At 48.6% G+C, this 24,474-nt stretch overlaps 1 protein-coding gene across 1 annotated transcript in view; it reads left to right on the top strand.

The window, feature by feature from the left end:
• Positions 1 to 21,199, top strand: part of USH1C (USH1 protein network component harmonin) — a 50,218-nt gene extending 29,019 nt beyond the window's left edge. The window contains exons 16-28 of the mRNA XM_037522724.1: positions 4,128 to 4,280; positions 6,080 to 6,196; positions 6,734 to 7,216; positions 10,503 to 10,622; positions 11,677 to 11,727; positions 14,202 to 14,243; positions 14,666 to 14,719; positions 15,035 to 15,134; positions 17,013 to 17,119; positions 17,438 to 17,440; positions 18,459 to 18,514; positions 19,512 to 19,616; positions 20,771 to 21,199. Coding sequence (XP_037378621.1) covers positions 4,128 to 4,280; positions 6,080 to 6,196; positions 6,734 to 7,216; positions 10,503 to 10,622; positions 11,677 to 11,727; positions 14,202 to 14,243; positions 14,666 to 14,719; positions 15,035 to 15,134; positions 17,013 to 17,119; positions 17,438 to 17,440; positions 18,459 to 18,514; positions 19,512 to 19,616; positions 20,771 to 20,819 — 1,440 coding nt within the window. The 3' untranslated portion in view covers positions 20,820 to 21,199. The remainder of the gene's footprint in view (positions 1 to 4,127; positions 4,281 to 6,079; positions 6,197 to 6,733; positions 7,217 to 10,502; positions 10,623 to 11,676; positions 11,728 to 14,201; positions 14,244 to 14,665; positions 14,720 to 15,034; positions 15,135 to 17,012; positions 17,120 to 17,437; positions 17,441 to 18,458; positions 18,515 to 19,511; positions 19,617 to 20,770) is intronic.
• The last annotated feature ends 3,275 nt before the right edge of the window (positions 21,200 to 24,474 follow it).

Here is a 24,474-nt window from a genome sequence, read left to right as displayed (position 1 = left end):
TGGCATTTGATTATGAGAACGCTGCTGTTAATATCTGTAAATTGAACATTTGCAATGACTTGGTATTTGGAAATCTGGCATCAGCATAAATCTGGTGAACTCATTTAAGTGTTATCGTGCAACTGGCTCTTTCTGTCAGGACATCAACCCCCAGAAACCAAAGCATTGGCAGGTGGGTAATGGTAATGTGTAATTTCTCTGCCTGTAAAATGGGAATATCTGATATGCTGGAACCATCTGTCCCCTTACTCCAATTTTTAAGGCTGCTGTTGAGATACGATAAACAGCGATATTATTGCTGCAGAGGTGAGAATCTTTACCTAGGCACACAGGTCCTGATTTGTAATATTGACTACATATAGGACAGAGCACCTGGGGGAGGGATTCCTTTTCACACCATCATGGTCTCAGAAAGAATTTCGTTTCATGAAATAGCCCTCTTCATTTTACAGCCCGACTCTGTCTCATTGGGTTAAATTCCTAGTTCTTTATATATTGTCTCTCTCCTAGGACTGACCTAGTAAGACCACATACCCACACCCACATCAGCAATCAGGTCACTTGAAAATTTTTGGTAAAAGGTAGGGTCATTTGCTCCCTACTCATTAAGTTCAGTCATTCCAGAAAGAACTGGTGTTTTGGTTTTCATTTCATTTCCAAATGAGAGGAAAATTGCTTCTAGGTAGAAGCAAGAGAACAGCCAACCCCATCATTTCCTTTCAATTTAACCAAAAGGAATGTTTGCCTTGAGTTTAACTAGCAGCTAAAAGGACAATAGAATCATGTCCCTCCTGTTGGCTCTGAAAATCCACCATCATTTTCTCTAGAGCCATGTGAGACACTTGTCCTCAACAGCTGGAACTCTGAGTCCATGGGCGATACCAGTGGCTGTCCATGGCCATGACCAGCAATGCACAAAGCCCCCCTTTTGGAAAAGATAGACTCAATGTCTTCTATTCCTAACCTGGCAGTAAGTACCTCTGGGGCTCAAGGCCCTCAGGCCTGTGACCCCACAAAGTCTGTGCCAGGGCCTAAAGGATTCATGGGTTTGAATTCACCAGAACTACTTTCACCAGAACTGCTTAGTAAATCACACAGACCAGCCCTACTTGCAAGAGTCAACAGTTAAGCAGGGGAGGCAAATTAACACACAACTAAGTGACCCATACATTGCGGGTTGGTATAAAATCAGTAGGCAATGCTATGGGGCTGATTTCTTGAGATGGGACAGAAATTGTCACATCTGCCTGCCCCAACCCAGGAGCCCTGGCTCTTAAAATTTTAGGTTTTGTTTTTTTGGGTGTTTTTTTTTTTTAACCAAAATGGCCATTCCTTCATGGTAGTCCCTGTGCAAGGTCAGACCCCTATTCTAGCAAGTGACCATTAGGCAGAATGTTTCTGTCTCCTCTCGGGGAATTGCTACCTGAATCTATAACATGAGGGCAGGGATTCATCCATCAGCTGAGCCAAGAATCTAGTGAACAGCACAGGCAAAGAACCAGGCCAAACTCTGAAGCAATGACAGCCACTTCTCCAAGTCTTTATAGACTGCTCCTGGATGGGGGACCAACTCCAGAACAAATTACCTGGGCTCAGAGTGGGAGTGTCTTTTGGAGGGGAGGCAGGATGACACAGTCATAGGTCTGTAATGATCCGCAACACCCTCCAGCTGTACCCTAAGTTTTTTTTTTTAAAAAGATTTATTTATTTATTCATACAAGCACTGGGTACAGTCAGAAGCGCAAGAGGGTGAGAGAATTCACCAGAGCCAGAGCAGAGAGCAGAACAGGCAGACTGACGAAGTACACTGCTGAGGGGAGCAGCGGGCAGCAGGAGAGGTCTGCGCGCCATGTGGGACCCTCGCCTGGTGGCAGGGAATCAAACCCGCGCTGCTGAGGCTGTGCACAGCTTCACAGCCCAGCACTCAACCACTGCGCCACCAGGGGAGGCCCCTGTGCCCTAAGTTTTGTGTCCATTGCTGGGAAATGAAATTCCTCATTCTCAGCCTCGATTGCTGGGATGTTGCAGGAATTCTAAAAGGAGGCCCCAGGAAGACTTGTTGGGGGGGTGAGCTCAGTGAGCATGCAGGTTTTCTCCTTCCCCCAGAGTGTTGAACTCTCTCTGCTGCCCTCTCTCCTGAGTGCTAGCTCTGTCCTCCATGCTGTGTGTGATGGGCCTGACCCTCCCCTGTGCCATGCTCCCATTGTCTGCAGCTCATCAGGGCACAGAAGAAAAGCTGTGGAACCTGAAAGACTTGGGTCCATATCCTGGCACCACCACTTACTACATGTTTGATATCAGACAAGGGACTTCTTTCTGAGACTTGGCTTCTTCATTAAGAAAAGGGATAATGCCTATTTATAAGATAATCAGTGTACCCCTGCCATACAGGCTGTCCATCAATGTTCATTCTCTCCCTTCTTTACTCCCTCGCTTCCCTGCAATCCCGAGGGATTGCTGCTAGGGAAACAGACTGTGGGTCTAGTTCCAACAGGAAAAATGAGTCTGTTTGCCCTGCATCTCCCCTCTCAAATCTTTTTTTTTCTTTTCTTTTCTTTTTATTTATATATTTTTTACATCATTGTTCATTTTTTAATTATAAATTTTATTTTTATATTCCCCATACAATTGCGACCCCCTTATTTTGACCCCAATCCCTCCCCTCCCTGCTCCACACCCCCCATAGAGTGTCTCTAGTTCATAGTTGTTTGTTGATATTGATTTTTACTTTCATATAGTTATTCTTTTTTTTTTTAATTTTTTTAATAGAGGCATGTTTTACTTATTTATTTGTTTGTTTGTTTGTTTGTTTTGTTTATACATGCACTGGGTACAGTCAGAAGCGCGGGAGGGTGAGAGAATTCACCAGAGCCAGAGCGGGGAGCAGAGCAGGCAGAAGGACCGAAGTACACTGCTGAGGGGAGCAGCGGGTGGCAGGAGAGGTCTGCGCGCCATGTGGGACCCTCCTCTGGTGGCCGGGGAGCAGCCGGGGATCGAACCGGCGCAGCAGAGGCTGCGGGCAGCTTCGCAACCCAGAGCTCAACCACTGCGCCACTGGGGAGGCCCATACTTTCATATAGTTATTGTTTTTCCTGGACCCTTATTTAAGTTTTCTAGATTCCTGCTATGAGTGAGACCATCCGGTATTTTTCTTTTTCTTTCTGGCTTATTTCGCTGAACACGATCCCTTCCAGCGCCATCCATGGTGCTGCAAATTGCATGTGTTTATCTTTTTTGAATGCTGAGTAATATTCCATTGTGTATATGTACCACATCTTCTTGATCCAGTCATCTATTTTTGGGCATTTGGATTGTTTCCAAAGCTTAGCTATTGTAAACAGTGCTGCTATAAACATATCCCCTCTCAAATCTTCTTAAGCCCTAATGGCCAGCAAAAAGCAGGCCAACTTCCCCCTTCCCCCAGCACTCCATCTCCCAGGCCTGTTGCTTCTGTCTAATCATCCTTTCAGGACCTAGTTCAGAAGGAAAAGCTGTTTGGATTCTTTAGGATGAAATGCTTTGGAACTTAAGCATTGGGACAAAATCTGATGTCCCTGGCTCTGTTCTCTGAGGTATGAGGTTTGTTTCCACCTCTTCTAAATCAAATTAGAGGATCTCTACAAATGAAGTTGCTCAGTTCTTCTAGATTTTCTCTAGAGCCTCTCAGGATGCATCTGGGGTATCTGAACATCCAGATGGTAGAGAAGGCATGTACTCAGATATTGGGAAATAAATGCAATGTCTTTTATTTATACAGCATTTTGCAGTTTATAAAGTACTTTCATGGGTGTTGTTTCTTTGGCTCAGGATAGCAAGTCTATGTGCAGGTATTTCCTTCAGTTTGGAGATGATTCAGCCAGGCCCAGAGAAGTTAGAGAACTTAGTCATGGCAACACGGCTAGTTAGGGAACTGGTTAACCAGTTCTTCTGTCTGGCAATGGTAGTGTGCCTCCCACTCTGTAGTGGGTAGCATGGGAGGTCCAGTGTCCAGGGTGGTGAGGCAGAGCTGGGGGGAGGGATTCAGTCTGTGCTGGTTGTCTGAAAATTGAATGCCCTGTTTGCCTGCTGTGCCAGTGTCCATGCTACTTTGTACCCCTTGTCATGTAAACAATGCCACATCTGCTCAGAAAGGAAAAGATAAGAAGAAAGCCAAGTATGACAGCCTGCAGGAGTTGAGAAAGAATAAGAAGGAACTGGAATTTGAGCAAAAGCTTTACAAAGAGAAAGAGGAAATGCTGGAAAAGGAAAAGCAACTAAAGATCAACCGGCTGGCCCAGGAGGTATGTGTCCTGCTCACGGGCCAGGTGAGCAGCCCTGGGATACAGTTTGCTTGTTCCCCACATGCTATATTCCCCATGGAACCAACTGGAGTTGTTCTCCCCAAATGGAGTCCAAGAATGGAGTAAGTCCTGCCCCCTCCCCAGTCTGGAGAATGAGATCACCCCCCTTACCCAGGTTCTTCTGAGGCTAACTTCTAGATTAGGTGTATGTTTGTAATTAAGACTAGCCTTCTTGCTCAGGTATGGGTCTGAGACTAGCCTGTCTGCCCAGATTGTAGGTCTTAGGTTAGGCCTCTACCCACCTGGTCTTTCACTCCCACCCTGTCAGAGTATGAGCAGGAGTAGGCCTCCCTTTGCAGGGGATGAGTCTGAGGCTTACCCCTTTTAGATCTGAAGTTAGCCTTCCACCCATCTATCATTAGGTCTATGTCAATTTGACCTCCCCCTGCCCAGGTTCTGAATCCAAGACCAGGTTTCCCCAGTCAATCTGGGCTCTGGGGATTTGGTTCTGAGACTAACCCATTTGTGCAGGCAGCGGGGCTGAGGCTATCCCCCAATTGATCAGGCTGTGAGTCTGAAGCTGCTCCCATCACATAGGATATGTGCCTGAGGCTAGACCTCTTGGACCTGGGAATGTATCTAAAGCTGTCTTCAAAACATGCCCAGCCTTCTCAAAAGAATGATCCCTATTTTGTGGGTGAGCTGGGTTACTTTAACTCCCTAACTGTTGGAGATCTTATTGGTGCTGCTTCTCTTTAATGCATCCATGAATCAGAATGCCAAGCTGATTAGATTATAAAACCAGAGAAGTCCTGGAAAATGTAAAGTACATTAGATCTGACATAAGGAATAAATTTGCTACAAACTTGTGATTCTAAGAACAAGGCAGCCTAGAGGGAGAAAAAAAAAGTCAAACTCTTGGAATGTTTTCAGAGCCTACAAAAGGATCTTCTTGGAGGACCATAAGGGCTTCAGGGTTCATGGGAATCCTGGGGATAAGGTGACCCTCATACAATTCAGGACTCCATTCTCAGATTTTGCCCATTGGTGCCATTAAGTTGACCTGACACCCAATACCCTTTCCCTCTTATTGCCCACATCTATGCAGTTTTTTTTTTTTTTTTAGATTTATTTATTTATGCATACAAGAGCTAGGTATAGGCCAGAGGTGCGGGGGGTGAGAGGATTCACCAGAGACAGAGTGGGGAACAGAACAGGCAGACTGACTGAAATACACTGCTGAGGGGAGCAGCGGGCGAGACAGGAGAGGTCTGCTGCGTCATGTAGGTCTCCCTGGCCGGCAGGGGATTGAACTTGTGCTGTAGAGGCTGCAGATAGCTTCATAGTGCAATGCTTAACCCCTTGCACCACCAGGGAGGCTCTATGGGGTGTTTTTGTTTGTTTGTTTTTTTGGTTTTTTAAAAAAGATTTATTTGTTTATACAAGAACCAGGGTACAGGCCAGATGCTTGGGAGGGGGAGAGGATTCACCAGAAAAAGAGCGGGGAACAGAACAGGCAGACTGATGAAATACACTGCTGAGGGGAGCAGCAGGCATGACAGGAGAGGTCTGCCCTGCCATGTGGGACCCTCGCCAGCAGGCCAGGATCGAGCTGGTGCTGCAGAGGCTGTGGACAGCTTCACAGAGCTGCACTCAACCGCCTGCGCCACCAGGGGAGGCCCATCCTCTGGGTTTTTTTTTTAAAGAAGTGTCTCTATACCACTGATTCAGTGTGCTGCCCACATGTAACATATGTGCCTTTGTCCTGTCCTTTTGGGCTGACCTGGTCCTGGTCCCAGGTGTCTGAGACAGAGCGGGAAGACCTCGAGGAATCAGAAAAGATTCAGTATTGGGTGGAAAGGCTCTGTCAGACGCGCCTTGAGCAGATTTCCTCTGCTGATAATGAGATTCCAGAGGTAACAGAGCCCCCTCCCCACACGACACTCCTGTGGCCTTCAGCATTACCCATCCTGGGGTCAGCGGCAGGCAAGATGCCTCTGGCAGGGCTTACTGGCCCACCCCTCCCACCAGCCCACTCCCACCTCCTCTCTTGGAAGGGGGGACAACTCTGTTTTTCTGACTTATCTCCGGAGTGACCAAATTCTACCTGGTCTGAGATGGTCCTAAGTGGACCTGTTGTTCTGGCGTAATTACTGCAAGTGCTTCTGTCACTGTTAAATGTTCCTATTTAGATGATTAATTATTTGGGCACCTAATTTATCACCCATGTATGGTATTACTTGGGACCTCCCCTGTATGGGACACTTCCCACTGGCTGTCTGGTATGGGGCTCAGCTGAACACCAGGTGCCAGAGAAGCGACACCCCCTGGCTCTGGTTTGAGGGTGGTGGGTCCCCAGCAGCAAGAGAAACATATTAGAAGAACATCATATTCAATATACTGTGGAATAGAGCACTCGTCTGATAATTACAGAACTTCTTTGCAACCCCCAGATGACCACAGGGCCCCCACCTCCTCTGCCTTCCGTGTCCCCTCTGGCCCCACCTCTGAGACGCTTTGCAGGTGGGCTGCACCTCCACACCACTGACCTGGATGACATCCCCTTGGACATGTTCTACTATCCCCCCAAGTCTGCCTCTGCCTTACCTGTGATGCCCCACCCTCCATCCTCCAACCCACCCCCCAAAGTCTCGGCACCCCCCATTCTTCCCTCATCGGGCCATATGAGTGCCTCGTCCTCACCCTGGGTGCAACGCACTCCACCCCCCATCCCCATCCCTCCTCCACCGTCTATTCCCACCCAAGACCTCACTCCTACCCGCCCGCTGCCCTCCTCCCTGGAAGAAGCTCTGGGCAGCCATACCTTCCGTGCTGGGGACACGGGCAGCCCAGCAGAGAACTGGGAGGCAAAGAAGCACAGCGGGAAGACAGCCAATTCCCCTGTCCCGGAACGAAGCTTTCCACCCACCCCAAAGGTATCGCCCCTGTTCTGCATGCTGTGTGCGGAAGCAGGAAAAGAGGCCAGGGCTGCTGTTTCCCACATCCTCCACTCACCCTTTGAGGGGAACTTGAGGGAACATCACCCCACCCCATTTTCCAGGAATGCGCTCCCCACTTGCATGTTGTGGACTTCCTGCATGTGCATGGTTTCTGCTGATACTGAAGTGCTGTAGTGTCTGGTGGATTGTGTGTGATACTAAGGAAGAGCAAGAAAGGATCGATGTTCATTGCTCTCTCTTTGCTCTTCTTGCTTAGTATGAGCTGGTAGCTTTCATACTTGGCTAGGATGAGCTAGTACTTGCAGAGATGTTTTTGAGAGCCAGAGTTCCATGTCCCAGCCAGCTATTTCTTGGTATTAGCCTAGAAAGCCTTGAATATGGAAAATGAATCCCTGGTTTAATGGATAAAAAAGTGGGGGTCGGACAACTCTTTGAGTCTCTGTAAACGAAGTACTAACACTATCCATTGCATTATTAGAACATTACAGTGTCATTTTCTGTGGAACTGGCCAACTGACTTGAAATAAAGTAGCGAGACAGTTCTGGCCAACTCCCAGCTACAGAAAAGATGAAGATGGATGGTTCCTAGAAATCTCCAAATTAACTATTAAAAGACTAGGGATATTTTTCTTGGGTGTCAAAATACTAAATAATTATCTTTCTCAAAAATGCCTGTTTCTTGTTTAATTGTTCTTAATCCAAAGACTATTTGGGAAGAAGCAACCTTGAAGGAAGACATGGAACTTTGATGCCATGGAGGGAAAAAAATCCCCAAAATATTCTTTCTCTTCTTGGAGCCATGGGCCAGGCTTGAGACAGCAGCTAATGCTGCTCACGTCAGCTGAAAGAGGGGGCATTGGGGGTGGCATTCAGTAGGACCTGATCAGCATGAATTTGAGTTTCCTGCATAAAGAGCAGAACAAGCATTTCAGAGCATTTGGGAGATCCTGGGAGAAGGAAGTTGGGAGTGAATCAAGTGCCAGATGCCAATAAGCCTGCAACTTCTGGAAGAAATCCCCAGAGGGATTCTCTCTGAGCCTCCTGTCAGGTGCTGAGCCCTGCAGCTATGGCAGAGAGAAGTGTCTGTCCCAGGGATGTCTTGCTCCAGAGCCCAGCCATAGCAGGTTTGCAAGGGTCTGAGCTGGCCTAGCACAGGGGCCCACATCCTTCTTGTGAATGATTCCTGCCAAAATGGGTGGCACTTTACCTCAACAAATCAGAGTTAGCAGTCATGACTAAGATTCACAAAAGATAGACAAAAGATGCTTTGTGCATCTTTTTGGGGGGAAGGAGAGAAGGGAAGGTGGGAGCAAGGGGAGCAGTGCTGAAGAAGATACAGAGTAGATTGGCACACTTGTGCTGTCTAGGATTTTGCCTCTGAAAAATGAGCAACTGATCAGGCAGGGTTCAGCTATAAAATTGGCACAGGCCAGGTGCAGTGGAGGGACTTATTCTCATGGGAAGTTGAAGACACCTCTGTAGAGGAAAGGACTTATGAGTTGAGCCTTGAGTGATGGCATTAGTGGAGGGTGGGAGGGAGGGCATAGCCAGGGTAGGTACAAGGAACATAAAGATGGCAGGGAAGACCCTGCTGGGTTTGAATGCTGGCCTTACCACTAGCTGGGTGATTCTGAGCATGTGTTACTCCCTCTGTCTAAACCTAGGTATCCATGTCTGTAAAATGGGGATGCTAATAGCAGCTGCTTTTTATGAAGATCAAAGGAGTTAATACATTAACTTGTTCTAGGTTAATGTTTAGGAGAGTAGCACAAGCATGGCAGATGCTCAGTGGACATAAACTGATCAGTGGTAAAGGAGAGCACAGAAAACTTTGGGTGAAACTGCAAACATGGGGTTGGTGGTAAAATGCAAAGTTTTGAGGCAGGGTCCAGATTCTAAACAGGTTCCAACTTTCTCGAATTCCTCAAAGAATCAGGAAGTGCCCACTTAGGGATACTTAAAAGCTCTTCCACACAAGGAGCCTCTGAAGAACAGACCCTGCAGGTCTTAAATGACATCAAAGCTAAGATTGTGCCTGACTCAAGGCTGGGGGGTGGAGAGCTGCTGTTTTGATTAGTGTCATCCTGTCTGCATCAGCACTTTGGCCCTTGCCTCCAGATCCTGCCCTACCTCCTCTTCCCTGCATGCTTCTGGCAAGTTGTCATCAGCACTGCAGCAGGAAATGTGGGTGATCACATATCTGCACAGTCAGCCCAGCCACCAGCAAGCCTCAGGTGTGCCACCTTGGCATGTAAGCCTGACACACAGCACCTGCCAGATAAAGGTTTTCAGAGCCATATACACCCCCGTGTGCCCAGCACACAACTGATCATTCACTTTCTCATTGGACATGTTTAGTGAGCACCTACTGTATTCCAGACCACAAAATGGTCAGCCCAGTGCCTGCCTGAGACAGTCTGGTGGAGAAGATAGACAAATAAGCTGGAAATTACCACCCTGGAAAAAGGAAGGGGGGTGAGGACAGGTGCTGTGATGAGTAGAGAGAAAAGGCTCAAGGCACACTTCTTGAAGGCAGTGACACCTAAGTTTAGATCTGGGGAGGCAGAGCAGAAGGAGGGAAGAAGGTGTGCAAAAATCAAGCCAAGAAAGCCTGGCATTTGGAGGCTGCAGTTAAGCAAGATGACTAGCATGAGAAGGAGTGAGCCTGCAAAGGAAGGAAGAGAAGCTCATGAAGCACCTTGGGGGTCAAGTCAAGGAGCTCAGTTGTTAGTGGGAACCCATGAAGCATTTGGGGCAGGGCTGTGACCTGGTTTATCTTGTCCAAGAGTATCAAATGGGGTAGAGAAAAGCAAACAGGCATCTTTGTCCCTCCTGGATGCTGCTCTTATTGATCCTTACCCACTGGCCTCAAGGGACTGTTTGTCCACCCACCAGGAATAGATGCTTTGTGTCCAGTCCAGAGACTAGAACCATGGCCAGACAAAAGAGGGAGAGAGGAGGTGGGACAGCACCCATGTGGATCGAGAGAGGGCCATGAAAGTGTATCCCGAGTGACAGTGGCTGCTGGCACCCTCACAACTAGTCTCTGGCTCAATTTCCTGATTCCTTAGAGCCATCCAGGTATTTCAATGGCTCTCACTGCTGACGATAACACCCCTAGGACCCCCAGCAGGTGAAGAGAACAAGTTGGCTTAGCATGCGCATGGTGGGTGTGAATTTGCATGTGTGCCCAAGTGCCATGGTTAGCCTGAGCCACCCCACTGGAACTTTATATGGGTCTCTCTTAAATTAACCCCTGTAGACATTTTGCCCAAGCCCACAGCCTCCACGAGGCCCTGGCGTGTCCACCATCTCCAAACCTGTCATGGTCCACCAGGAGTCCAATTTCATCTACAGGCCACCTGTGAAATCCGAGGCCCTGGTAAGCCCCTGGGGTCCCCTCCAAGGCCTCTCCAGGGGAGCAGATGAGGACTCTCTTCCCTAGGTCTCTGGAGGGAGAGTGAGGAGGGAGACAACTTAATATCAAGTGCCATCTTGCAGGCTTCTCCTTGGCCAAGAGATGGATCCACTGGGTGCCAGCAGGTGTTGACATGAGCAATGGAAGTTCCCCACCTGACCAAACAGCCTGGAGCCCTATCTAGAAGTAATAATAATAGCTAAGACTTTTTACCAGCCAACCTTGTGTCATGCTCTAGCGGTCTCAAAATAGCTCAGTGACATGTTGCCTGTTCTTACCTCTGTTTAACATTTGAGGAAACTGAGGCTTAGAGGTTAAGTCAGTTGCTTGAGGTTAAGCCCAGACTTACTATTTAATCCAGAGTCTCTCAGACTCCACAGCCCAAACTCTTATCTATATTGCCATCTTGCTGAAACCTGCAGCAATTCCAGTTGTGCTGGCCTCTGCCCCTTGAGCCTGGCATAGCTTGGCATGGAGCACCCTCAGATGGGTAACTGAACAAAGCAGATCCACTGCCTTTCTGCATCTCATCCTCACAGAACTGGAGTGGAAGGTGTGGTGCTGGGGGAGTGGAGTGTCTGCCCACCCCCAGACACCTGTGACTGAGTAAACTGGTACACTCAGGGGCACACCCATCCAAGGGCATCAGCCACTGACTGCCCTCCCACCCCAGTGTGAAGTGTCATGCCAGAATTTTTATTCTCTTTTCAAGAAACCCTATCTAAATGTCAGGGCAGGACAGCCTGGAATGCTTATTTCAAGCTTTAGCTGTCCTGTCAGCTCCCTAAAGAGCAAAGTTCTAGCTCCCGTGATGACCGTGTGTCCACGTCGCCGTCTCTGGCGGATGACATGGCATGTCGCTGCTGTGTCCCAGGGCACGAAGCCAGCCCCAGGCTGTGCCTGCTTGGAGGGGGATGTTGGTAAGGCAGCCCCGGGCTGACAGGCCCAGGGTCGGGCACCAGGGGGCAGACGAGTCCTATTGGTAATGTCCAGCATGGAACTATTTTTTTTCTGGCAGCCACAGGAGATGTTGAAGAGGATGGTGGTGTATCAGACAGCCTTCAGACAAGTACAATGATACCCATGCCTGCTGTGTGTTTGGGATCCTTCCTGTCACCCCGTCCCTCCCTCTCTGACTTCTCTCCCTGGGAGTGCTTGTTGGGTTGGAGGCCATCCCTTGAGCTATGTCCCTGTTGCTGGAGGCCAGGATTAGGGGAGGGTTTCCTATGAGGTGGGCTTGTCAGACCCCTGCCTAAGCTGGGAAAGCAGCACATCCCTGGGGGCTCCCCTCATGCTGCCGTTGGTTTGAAGAGGAACCAGCAGGGGGAGGCCGCAGAGGGTCACAGAGGCCATGGTGGACCCTTGTTCCCGTGTTAGGAGGGAAGGAAGGGGTGCCTGAGTTATCGCCCTCCCTCTGTTTTGTCTCCCTACAGTCAGTCCTGGCTTCACCCAGCCCCACCCACACTGAACCAGTACCAGGGAGGAAGTAAGTGGTGGTCCAGGTCGTTTACTCCCCAGGACACTGCTGTCCTGGCAGCCACAGGCCTCCCCACATGCTGGGGCTTACCAGCCACTGGACTGGCTATTTGACCACCCAGGAAAGAGACGTCAGGATAGAGGGAGATTTTGCAGCCTGTCTTTACAGCCAATATCCTCCTTACCCATAACCCGCCACCTGGCTGCAGGCTCATTTCACTGCAGTCAGGGAGCAGAAGGCAGGTGTCAGCTATGTAGTGAGACATTAAAGCCTCCAGAGGAGTCTACTCCCAGCCCAGGACTGGGCCGTGACAGGCAACAGCTAACACTTAGACAGGATGCTATGCAGAGCACTGTTTCCAATTGTATATTAACTCATTCAATCTTAACACTAGCCCTAGGACATACGTGCTATTATCACCTCCATTTCGTAGTTGAGATGTTGAAGCATAGAGATTAGAAGTGCTTATGATGCCACAGCTAGTGTCAGACCCTGGACTGAAATCCAGATGGACTCCTAAAAGCTATGCCATCCTGAATCTCTAAGCACTGTGATTATGAAACAGACATGCAAGGGTTTTGTTCTTTAGGGCACAGGCAGCCCTCACAAAGAGAGAGGCAGGGTAAGGGTCTGCCTCTGGGAGTCAAACTGCCTACTGCCCACTGACTGGGTGACCTTGGACATGAATGTCCAACTTTCTCCATCTGTTGGATGAAAGGTTAGTTTCCCTTCTAAAGGACTGGCCGGCTGTATAGGCATATGTCTCTCATCTACAACCAAGTAAGACACGAGTACTTGCCATTGGCCCATCCCAGAGAGCAGGTTCTTGCAGGGAGGGAAAGAGGACTGAAGCTGTGATTGCCCACTTTTCCCAAAGAAACAGGCAGGGACCTGCCAGTAAAAGAACATTCACGCCATATATGATGCTCCACCCTGAGGCCCTCTTGCACATAGAATTAATGAATCCCTTCCTCTCTATTGCCTGCAGACCACCTCAGGGTGGCGTCTGAGCTGGCCAGCCTGGAGAATTCCATTGTCCTTTGGGGTTGACCCTGATAAGGCTAGTGAGGAGAGTTAGGCAGAGGCCCAGGAATGCATCCGCTGGGATTTGGCCCTGTGCCCAGAGTTGGTTACCACGTGCTAGACATAAAGGAGGCTGTGGTGTTGCCAGGATGCTCATCCCAGGCCCAGGGGACACTTGGTGAGGCCTTGGGAACTGTGTTCTGGGAGTCTGTGTGACCTCCTACCTATCCTTTGCCCCCATGTTCCCGTGAGGATTAACAGAGGGGCCCCGGGCTTCCATGCTCTGTGTGTGACTTTTGGGGAGGCAGTATGTTCTGACTCTGTCCCCTTCTGCCTCCTCATTACCTTGTGTCTATCTTGGGGATATTGTCCCCCACCAAGTCAGGTCCCTGAGCTATGTGTCTTCCCTCATCCCCCCAGTGAAGGTTCTGGGGAGACTGCTTGCCTTCTAGATAAGCATTACATTAAGAACAGTGCCAGGTACAAGCTCAGCACAGAAACTTCCTTTTTTCCTCTTCATGACTGATTCCCTTTGTCCCTGAGTCATCTTATAGCTGGCTTCCCCAAGGAGAGCAGCCTCTTGAGCAGGATGGCCCTTTGGGGTCAGAACCCTGGCTGGAAAAAAGCTGCACTTCAGCCCCAGAACCTGGACCTGGCCTCGTGTGGCCCCTTGGAGGGATGGAGGCAGGGCCTAAAAGGCCTGAGGATGGGCAGAAGAGACCTTCAACAAGCCCAACTCACCTGCCCAGACCACCAAGACAGCAGCAGGTGCCCCTGGTAGCCTCAAATGCCCACCCCGGGCGCTGGAACAGTGCAAGGGCCAGGGTTGGGGGGATTCAAGCACTTCCGTATCTTGCTTCTTTTCTGAACCGAGTGCACTGCCTGTTGGGGTTGCAAGCTTCCTCCCTGTTGCCAGCTTCCTCCCTGCATCCCCACCCAGGCTTACCCATTCACCTTCATATTCCTCTGCCTTAAGCTTATTTCCTGCAGTGACCCTTGGGGGATCTCTGCTCTGTCCCCCAATGCCATCCTTTTGCTTTCAGGATTTCCGGAAATATGAGGAAGGCTTTGATCCCTACTCCATGGTGAGTTTGATAACTCTCCTTTCCCTGGGGGAGCAATCCCAGAAATGAAGGATGGGGTTCTAGTGTATTTGATGGTAGTACATTCTGGACCCTGAGGTCCCAGGGACAAGGAGCCCCAAGGGACCCCCCACTGCTCTTTTTTTTTGAAACCTCCTTGGAGACAGCATTCCAGTGTGAACTGTATGGCTGATGCACATGCGTGTGTGTGTGTGTGTGTGTGTGTGTGTGTGTGTGTGTGCCCATGTGACCCAGCAAAACCTCGGGTGCCCAGCTGAAGCCTGCTCGGGCTGGGGCTGCCAAAGTTCCCCTTGTTTGTGTGAACGCCAGGAAACCTAATGTCCCACAGATGTCTGGTTTGCCCTCCCACCCTTGGCTCCACCCTCATCCTTCAGGTGACTCAGCTCCCCACTCTTTCCTTCCAGTTCACCCCCGAGCAGATCATAGGAAAGGACGTCCGGCTCCTGCGCATTAAGAAGGTACCCGGCACATGGAGGTCGAAAAGGCCACCCCCCTTCTCTGCCCTGCCTCCTCCCATCTTGGTCCCCAGCTTCTACTCTCACAGTATCTCCTGGGAGATACCTTAGATCCCCACTATTCTCCCCCTCAATCCCTGAGAATGTCTGCTTCTGTGGTACCACACACCCAGACCCTTCTTGGCCCCTGTACCCATTTTCTCCCAGGTGGCCCTGCCTGTCACCCCTGGGCTTCTACTCATTGTGACCCTATCAAGAGGCTTCTTGGTGCTGCTGTCTGTCTGCTTGGCTCCCTAAAGCCTTTTTTTCTCTAACCAGGAGGGATCCTTAGACCTGGCCCTGGAAGGTGGTGTGGACTCCCCGATCGGGAAGGTGGTCGTCTCAGCTGTTTATGAGGGGGGAGCCGCTGAGCGCCATGGTGAGTGGGAACCAGCCATGTGGGCAATGGTTATGCAGGCCCCTTTGGGAAAGCAAACAGCTGCCCTCTTAGAGAAGGCTGGCAGTTGTTCCAGAATGCCCTTCAGCTGGAACTGTCCATCCAGCAGGCATCTGATGGTGCCAAGATTTGTGGGTGGACAGCCGAACCAGACACCACTCTGCCCTCCAGGGCCTCGCTGTCTTGTAGAGGAAACGTGCTCGGAATTGCCAGGTACTGACAAAAACAGTACAGTTTGCTAAGAAGTGACAGAAAGCTAAGGGGGTGGAGGGACACTGCGGGAACCCTGTGGACCCTTAGTCCACCTAGAGAAAGGGAGCTGCTGGGAATGGCCCCCAGAAGGAAACCTGGGCTGCACCTTGAAAGAGAAGTTGATGTTTCCTTGGAAACTTCCTGGGAACTTTCCAGAAGATGGGAGAGCAGTGCAAAGGCCGAAGAGAAACCATTAAAACCTTGCCCAACCTTTTAATAACAATGAGAGCCAACATCTGCAAGAACTAACCATGGCCCAGAGGCTATTCTAAGTACCTGCCCATAACTCTGTGTGTACGTAGGTGTATATTAGCTCTCAGAAGCCACCTATCCGCATGTCCAGCAGGGAAAGAGGACCAGGATAAATGGGTGACTTTTCCTGGGCCTCTCCCCCCTTATGAAGCCCCAGCACAATCACTGCCTTATTACCCCTAGGCTCACCATTCACTTACAAAGTGAAAACCCCCTCTCTCCAGGCCCACTGTCCAAACTGCTGTCTGCAGTTCGGTCCCACACTGCTTTGGCACACAGCAGCTGGTGAAAGTTTCCCCAGGAGCATGTGTGTTTAAGGCACTGTGGCCACCATCTTCAGTAACACCCCATTCCTATGGTCCTTCTTGCCTGCAAGGCTTCTGGGTGGTCTATTTCAACATAACTCAGAGAGTATTCTGTTGGGGGACACCAGGACTGGGAGAAATTCTTTTGGAAAAGAAAAGAATTTTTTTTAAAAATGATATGTGGGAAGCTGTGCACAATCTAACTACTTTTTGGGGAGCCACCATGCATGTCAGCATGGCCAGGGTTTCGACAAGGCCTTCAGTGAAGTGAATAACTCACTGATATCTCAGCCTTTGCAGACTTATTAGATAGGGGTCATCTCATCAGAACACTTATAACACCATTCATGTATTCAAGAAATATCTACTGGATTTGTGTTGTGTTCATTTTGTGCTAGGTATTATGGTAAGTGCTGAGGATATAGTGGTAAATAAAAAAGACAGTCCCTGCCTGTGGGGCTGATTGTCTGACAGGAAAGCCCAGCAATCAACAAAACAGATTTATGATTATAAACTGTAAGATGCTGTGCAGGAAGAAACCATGATGCCAGGAGAGAATATAGGAAAGATCTACTTGAGATCAAGTGGGGGCCACAGGAGGCCTCTCTGAGGGGGAGACATTTGGTGTCAGACCTAGAAGAGGAGAGAGAGAAGGCAAGTGTTCCAAATGGAATAGTATATGGAGGCTTTGAGATAGCAAGGAGTTCAGCCTGTCCGGGGACCTGAAGCTGACCAGCAGGCTGGAGTGGCCCAGAACTCTCCTGTGATAACTTTACTAGAAATGCAGGTTTGTCTCCTGCACTATCAGAGGCCAACACAAAAGCTTGGGTGGCCATGATCCATCGACTCTACTGAGCTGGGGTGAGGACACGTGGCCAGGCTGGGAAGGAAGTGGTCTTTGAGTTACCTGGTAGATTCCCCTGTGCTCTGAGCCCATGTGAGCTGTCAGCACACAGGAGTCAGGTGACTTCTGTAGCCCTACAGTGAGTGCTTTGCCAAGCCCTGTGTAACATACATGTCATCTATAGCCAACAGTCTTGTCTTTCTGTAGGTGGCATTGTGAAAGGGGATGAGGTGATGGCAATCAATAGCAAAATCGTGACTGACTACACCCTGGCTGAGGCTGAAGCTACCCTCCTGAAGGCCTGGAATCACGGGGTAAGAAACTAGCCTGTTTACTTCCTCCCTTCCTTGCCTCAAACCCTAACCTCAAACCCTGGCTATTACAGCCAGGCCTTACATTTGGGATGCCCCAACTCAGGCAGGTGTCTAGGGTCAAGGCAACTCTTGGGTGATGCTCCCATACCCCATCCAGCCAATGGTCTTAATCTCACGGGTTCCAGAAAAGTAAATGTCAGTTCTTGACCTTGAGACTGAAAAGCAAGTGATGTGAATACAGACTCCAGCTGAGAAGGCATAGCAACCCACCCCCCAAAAGATAAGGCCTTCTCTAAGTACACCTTGAACAGAGTCAAGGGAGTGCTCAAGGATGCTAGAAATCACTAACAGGTGAGGACTCAGGAAGGAGAAGCTGGTGTTAGTCTGCTCTATATTTATTAGCCACCCACAGCAGGGCCACCATGGATGGTTTCCCAGTCCGTGCACTGCAAGGGGTGCCCTCCTATAGACTACAGCATGAGCGGTGCCCACTCAAGTTGTGCAATGAACAACCTGTGCAACTGTGTGCAGGCAGCTGAGCCTGAGGTATTAAGTTCAGTGCCGAGGAAGCTGACCAGATGGACTTGGGACCCACATAAAAGGATATGGACCAGAGGAGACTTACGGATAACATGATGACTATCTTTGATTATCTGAAGTGCTGCATTAGGTTAGAGGGAACAGAAGTGTGTTCTGTGATTCTTGAGGACAGAACTGGATTGGATGGAGGGAGGTCCTAGGGAAAGATTTTAGTTCAATATCGGAAGTTATTCCATGGTAGAGGGGCCCAGTGATAGTTCACATACTTTTTATTGGCTATACCCAAGCCAAGGTAGGACAACAATGAATCAGCCTAGGATGGCAGTCATGCAGGTGAGGGTATTCAGTGTTAGGATCAGAAATCTATGTCAGAAATTCCCCAATTGGCTGTGTATCAGAATGACCTAAGGAGCTTGTTTAAAAAACTATTTCCCAGGACCTGCCCCAGATTTCCAGGTGTGAGTCTGGAGTTTTAAAACATTCCCCCAAGTGATTCTGAGATTGCTACTTTGCCCTGGTCCACAGAGCAGCATTTGGGAACTTAGTGTCATTCAAGGGCCTGGCAACCCTGATCTTATGGTTCTGAAGCCTCAGCATCTACAAACTTCCCTAGACCATGGGACCCAACAGTGAGCCCCAACCCCAGCTGGAGGACTCCAGCTCCACCAGGGGTCTCCTCTCCCCCCATGGAAAGAAGGCCTCAGTTGGCTGGGGATCCAGTAATGGGAATGGAGTGTCAGGGGCAGTCACACCATTGAGCCCTGAGTACGCTCCAGAGTCACAAGACTTCTCCCTACAGGACTGGATCGACCTGGTTGTTGCTGTCTGTCCCCCCAAGGAATATAACGATGAACTGTAAGTGTGCGCAGCACCTCTCCATGATCTCCTATTCTTTCTCCTCCAAAATCTTGGCCATCTTCCCCCAGCCTGAAGGAATGGCCCAAGCACACAGCTCTTAGTAGCCATCCATCCTAGGAAAACTCCCAGGCTAGAGAAAGCTAGGACCAAGTCACTGTCAATTATTGTCAGTGCTGCCTCCAAGACTGCCTTATTCTAATTCTTCTTGACATATGGGAAACTGAGGCCCAGAGACATTAAGGGTCTTTGGCCAAGTAAATGAAGTTAAGACAACATCCAGGATTTCTGATTCCCCACTGAGAATGTCATCTCCCCACTGAGAATGTCATCCACTAGTTTGAAGACTTCTGTGTCTTTTACACTCTGGAGGGTTTTTCTGATATCTAACTGAGAGGTAACTGCATCCCCAAACAGCCAGGACCACGAACCCAACCTGCAGGATCTCCCAGGAGCCTTGGCTCAGCCACCATCTTTCTCTGATTCCCTGTGTCTGTCTCAGAATCTGTTCCGGTCCCGTCTCTGTGTCTCGCTGTCTTTCTCCTCCATCTTCTCTTTCCCTCTTCCCCATCCTACCTGTCACTCTCTCCCTCTTTTCCTATCTCTCCTCCCCGCTGCTTCATCCCCCTTCCCTCCACCTCTCTCCCACTTTCCTTTTCTTGCTTCCCTGCATCCCTGACTGTGAGTCCCTCCTTCTCTGTCTTGGACATTCAGCCTCTCTCACTCTCCCTCTCGGCCTCTGTGGCCACCGGCCTCCATCTTCACCTCATCCCATCGCCTCCCCACCCTGCTGACCGCGTCGTGACTGTGCCTGCTTTGCTCCCCTTGCCCAGCAGAGGCTGAGTTCTCCGTATGTCTTGAGAAACTGAGGTCTTAGAGTAACTCATTCTGGAGCCCAGGGCCTAGGCAGGAGCCAAGTGAGGGGAGAGGCCCGATGGCTCTGCCTGGGAATAACTGAGCCCTGTTTTGTGTTTCCTGCTCTGCTCTGCGTATGTAGCTCTTCTCTTCCCTCTTCTGCAGCCGAAAGCCCCCAGCCGGTCCGAAAGCTCCTTGAAGACCGTGCTCCCGTGCATAGACACGGGCTCCTCCTGCAGCTGGAGCCTGGCAGCCCCCCATGGTGAATAGGCAGGCGGGCTGCGGGGCCCCGTCTGTCCATGCTGCGTGCAGTGGCCGTCTGCTGACCAAGCTGTCGGCAGGTTCTTTGGACTAGTGTCTGGAGGGGTGTGTGAGGCGCCATTCCCAGAAGTGCCACTTGGGCCTACTGTTGGTCACACTGGGATTCTGTGGGACTGTGTTCAGGAGAGCCAAGTGCACAGCACTATTGGGACCAGGAGCCTGACTTACCACAACCCATGGTTCCTGCCATGCAGCACCTGAATGAGCAGGATGGAGCTGTGAGCACCGTTCTCTGCTGGCACACACAGTGCCTCAAAGCAGGCATGATTCCTCTGGAAGAGCCCAGAGGAAGCTCAGTTAGAATCTCCTCCTGCCCCCATTCAGAAGTGTCCTCAGCAAAGTGTGCCTCTCTTCCCTGGGAATGCCACCCGCTGGGCGCCCCTGCTCTGCTGGCCTCTGTGTTTGGGCAGAGCATTAAGAGGTTTTTAAGGCTGGTCCAAAGAACCAGGTTGGCCTATTAGTGTCGTTCATGTCCTGTTGTGACTTGTGGTCTGAGCCTTGCTTAGACCAAACTGTCTTCTGTGCCTTCTATGCCCTTTGGCTTGGGACTTCACCTGTGGGACACTGCGGAGCCCAGCTTTGGGTGGTGCTTCCCACCCTGTGACAGGACTGTGTCCATGGACAGAGCTGGTGGGTAGCCGTGGAGCTGGTGCTTGGCACAGCCTAAAGCGCATGTGGGACAGACCCAAGCCTGATCTTGTTGACATTTGTTACAAGTTTCTCAAAACATTAGGGCCTCGAGCTCCCAAGGCGGTTGACCTACTATGCTGTGGCTTCTGGGATGATCTCAGTGGCCCTGTGTTTTCTGTCACTTGCCATCTGCTCTTTGCGAGGGACTACAGCCCTCTGCTTTCTGGTCCTTCCCCCTTCATGCCAGGTGTCCCTCCTGCTTTCTCCCTGGCCTCCCGTGTGCCGTGGCTATGGTGGTGTGTAGCTGCTTGGGGCCTGCACCCAGAGGGGTCTCCAGAGGTTTGGCAGGGCCTTGTGCTCTGGGGGTAGGGGTGTGCTCCCTACTGTCAGGCCCTGCTCCGAGGGTACACCCACAAGGCCTGCACTCACCTGCTCTGTCTCCTCTTTCCTACAGGACCTTCTTCTGAAGCCTGCAAGGAGAAACCAAATTCATCTCTAGTAGCCAATGAGCTCTGAACCCACCCTCTTAAACATAAAGACTGGGGCCGGCCCTGAGAGGCACCAACCTGCAATACCCTGGAAACACACAATGAGATTTCAGGCTCACCTTGGCCCTGAACTCGGGCTGGATAAAGAACACTGGGAGGACAGCAGGGAGGAAGGAGGCAGCCAGCCATTCTGAAGCGCATCCCTGGGATCCAGACTCATTTCTTTCCTCTGGCGCTGTGGATTTGGTCTCTCCCAGCCTGGGAGACTCCTCCCTTGAACTCTAATAGGACCCAACTTTTGGGCTCTCCTCACCCCTTTCCTCTTGCTCCTGTGCTGCTGAGATTGCTGCCACAACCCTTACTCTGAATTCATGAATAAAACAGATTTCTTTTCCAGTTTATAGGAGTCAGTATGGATTTTGGCAGCTGATTACAGGCTGTCAACTAAGAAACCGGAAGGTTCTGGCCCTTCTTTATGAGTGAGAAACAGTGCCGTGCTGGGAGCTGGGTCTGACATGAAGCATGTGACCAAATGGCCAGGGACCGGCTTGGGGCAGGGAGTTGGGGCAGCAGGAGATGAGCTAGGCTGGGCTTCAGTGTCTTCTCAGCAGAAGGGTGGCAGCACATGAAGTCCATGTAGCATGTATACCACGTCTTCTTAATCCACTGGTCTGTCAATGGCTATTGGAAACAGTGCTGCAGCGAACATAGGAGTACATATTTCCCTTTGAATTAGTGATTTCTTTGGGTAGATACCAAAGAGTGAATAGCTAGATCATATGGTATATCTATGTTTAATCTTTTGAGGAACCTCCATACTATTTTCCATAGGGCTGAACCAGTCTGCTTACTGACCAGCAGTGTACAAGGATTCCTTTTTGTTCACATCCTCACCATCATTTATTGTTTCCGGTTTTCTTGATACAGGCCATTCTCACTAGAGTAAGGTGATACCTCATGGAGGTTTTGATTTGCATGTCCCTGACGATAAGTGATGTTGGACGTTTATTTTATGTGCCTTTTGGCCATCTGTATGTCTTCTTTGGAGAAATGTTTTTTTTTTTAGCTCTTCTAAATCAATTTAGTTCTTCTAAATCAATTCTTTGATTGAGTTCTTTGTTTTCTTTTTGTGGAGTTGTGTGAGTTTTTTGTAAATCTTGGATCTCAGTCCATTTTTGGATGTATGATGTGCAAAATTTTTCTCCCACTGTACAGAAGCTTTTTAGCTTGATGTAGTCCCATTAGTTTATTTTTTATTTTGGTTTTTCCTCACCATTGGAATTGAGTCTCCAAAGGCATCCATGAAGCCAATGTTGTGGAGTATTTTGCCTATGTTTTCTTCTATGTATTTTATGATTTCTACTCTTACATCCAAATAGTCAGTCCATGTTGAGTTAATTTTTGTGTGTTGTGTGAGAGAGTGGTCTAGTTTCATTTTTTCTGCCTGTGACTATCCGGTTTTCCCAACAATATTTGTTCAAGAGACTTTCCTTTCTCCATTGTGGTCTCCTTTGTCCATATGTAGTTGGGTTTATTTCTGAACTCTCAGTCCTAGTCCATTGGTCTATGTCTTTATTTTTATTTTATTTTATTTTTTTTTTTATTTTATTTTATTTTATTTTATATAGAGGCATGTTTATTTATTTATTTGTTTGTTTGTTTGTTTGTTTGTTTTTTGTTGTTGTTTTTATACACGCACTGGGTACAGTCAGAAGCTTGGGAGGGTGAGAGAATTCACCAGAGCCAGAGCAGGGAGCAGAGCAGGCAGAAGGACCGAAGTACACTGCTGAGGGGATCAGCGGGCTGCAGGAGAGGTCTGTGCGCAATGTGGGACCCTCCTCCGGTAGCCGGGGAGCAGCCGGGGATCGAACCGGCGCCCCTAGGCTGCGTGCAGCTTCGCAACCCAGCGCTCAACCGCTGCGCCACCGGGGAGGCCCTATGTCTTTATTTTTATTCTAGATACTAATTATAATTTTAATACTCTAATCAATTCTAATTCTAATTAATTACTGTAGTTTTATAGAATAATTTGAAGTCTGGGAATGTGATACCTTCAGTCTTCTTTTTTGTCAAGATTGCTTTGGTTATTCAGAGTCCTTTGTGGTTCCATATAAATTTTAATGTTTGTTCTATTTCTTTGAAGAGTTCCATCGAAACTTTGAGAGGGATTGTGTTGAATCTATATACTTCCTGGGGTATGATGGACATAAATTCTTCCAATCCATGAGCATGGGCTATCTTTCTACTTCTTTGTTTCTCCTTCTGTTTCTTTTAACAATATCTTATAGTGTTCTTTGAATAGGTCTTTTACCTCCTTTGTCAGGCTTACTCCCATGTGCTTAATATTTTTGATACTACTATAAATGGGATTTTTTTTCTTTCTTTCTCTTCTAATTTATTATTTGCATATAGGAATTCAATTGACTCCTGAATGTAGATTTTGTAATCTGCCACTTTACTACACTGATCTATTATCTCTAATAGTTTTTTGTAATGGAGTATTTAGGGTTTTCTATGTCTATAATCACATCCAAGGCAAATATTGAAAGTTTTACTTCTTTTCCAATTTAGATTCCTTTTATATCTTTCTCTTGCCTAATTGCTCTAGCAAGGACTTCTAATGCTATGTTGAACAGTAGTGGAGACATGTATATTCTTGTCAGGTACCTCATCTTAAAGGAAAAGCTTTCAGTTTCTCACCATTGAGTATCATGCATATATGTTTTGGCAGTTATAGCCTTTATTATATTGAGATATGTTCCTTTTATATGTTCCTTTTATTATATTGAGATATGTTCCTTTTATGTTCCTTTTATAATATGTTCCTATTATATTGAGATATGTTCCTTTTATTTTGCCTATGTTTTCTTCTATGTGTTTTACGATTTCTACTCTTACATCCAGGTTATTAAGCATTTTTATCTCCAGGTTATTAAGCATTTTTTACCATAAATGGATGCTGGATCCTGTCAGATATCTCTGTATTTTCCCATATAGCTGCTAACCTTGTCTCTAGAGACAATCCCAAAATGGAGGTAAAAGGAACGGGCTTATGTTTGCTGACACCTACTGTGTGCCAAGCCTGGGCTGAACCCTAGAGTCTACATCTGAAATTGCATGGCCTTCTATGCAATTGGCCTTCTACCAATTCTATGGTCCATGGCCTTCTATGGATCCTAGTGATAATAGCCAACACTTACATGGCATGAGCTATATGCCAGGTGCTATTCTAAGTGCTGAGATCATCCATCCATTCCTTTTAACAACTCCACAGGTTGTTTTCTATTATTATCTTCAACCGCTTTTTATTAAGGGAAGATGGAGGTACAAAGAGGTTAAGTGACTTTCCCCAGATCATACAGTGAGAAAGTATTGCAGGTGGCATTCAAAACCCAGATACTTTGGGCCCAGAGGCCATACCTTTGTCTCCACTTTGTGCTAGGTAGCTTCACTGGAAGGTCTCAAGTTCTGAACTGCTGGCAGATCAGTTCTCCCCACAATTGAAAAACAAATAATGTTCTACATCCTCTTGTGACCTACAAGTACTGTTGTTGAGGTCTTTAGCTTGTTGGTTCCTGGAATCTCGCTATTTGAAATTCATCTCCAGCTATTCTTAGTTATTGGCACCTCAGAGTGAGTGAGTTTATCAGTGCTTATCAGGACTTG

Source organism: Talpa occidentalis, unplaced genomic scaffold, assembly GCF_014898055.3.
Source record: "Talpa occidentalis isolate TD23 unplaced genomic scaffold, MPIMG_talOcc4v2.1 talOcc4.3, whole genome shotgun sequence".
Taxonomy (NCBI): domain Eukaryota; kingdom Metazoa; phylum Chordata; class Mammalia; order Eulipotyphla; family Talpidae; genus Talpa; species Talpa occidentalis.
This window is presented reverse-complemented; position numbering and strand designations above follow the sequence as displayed.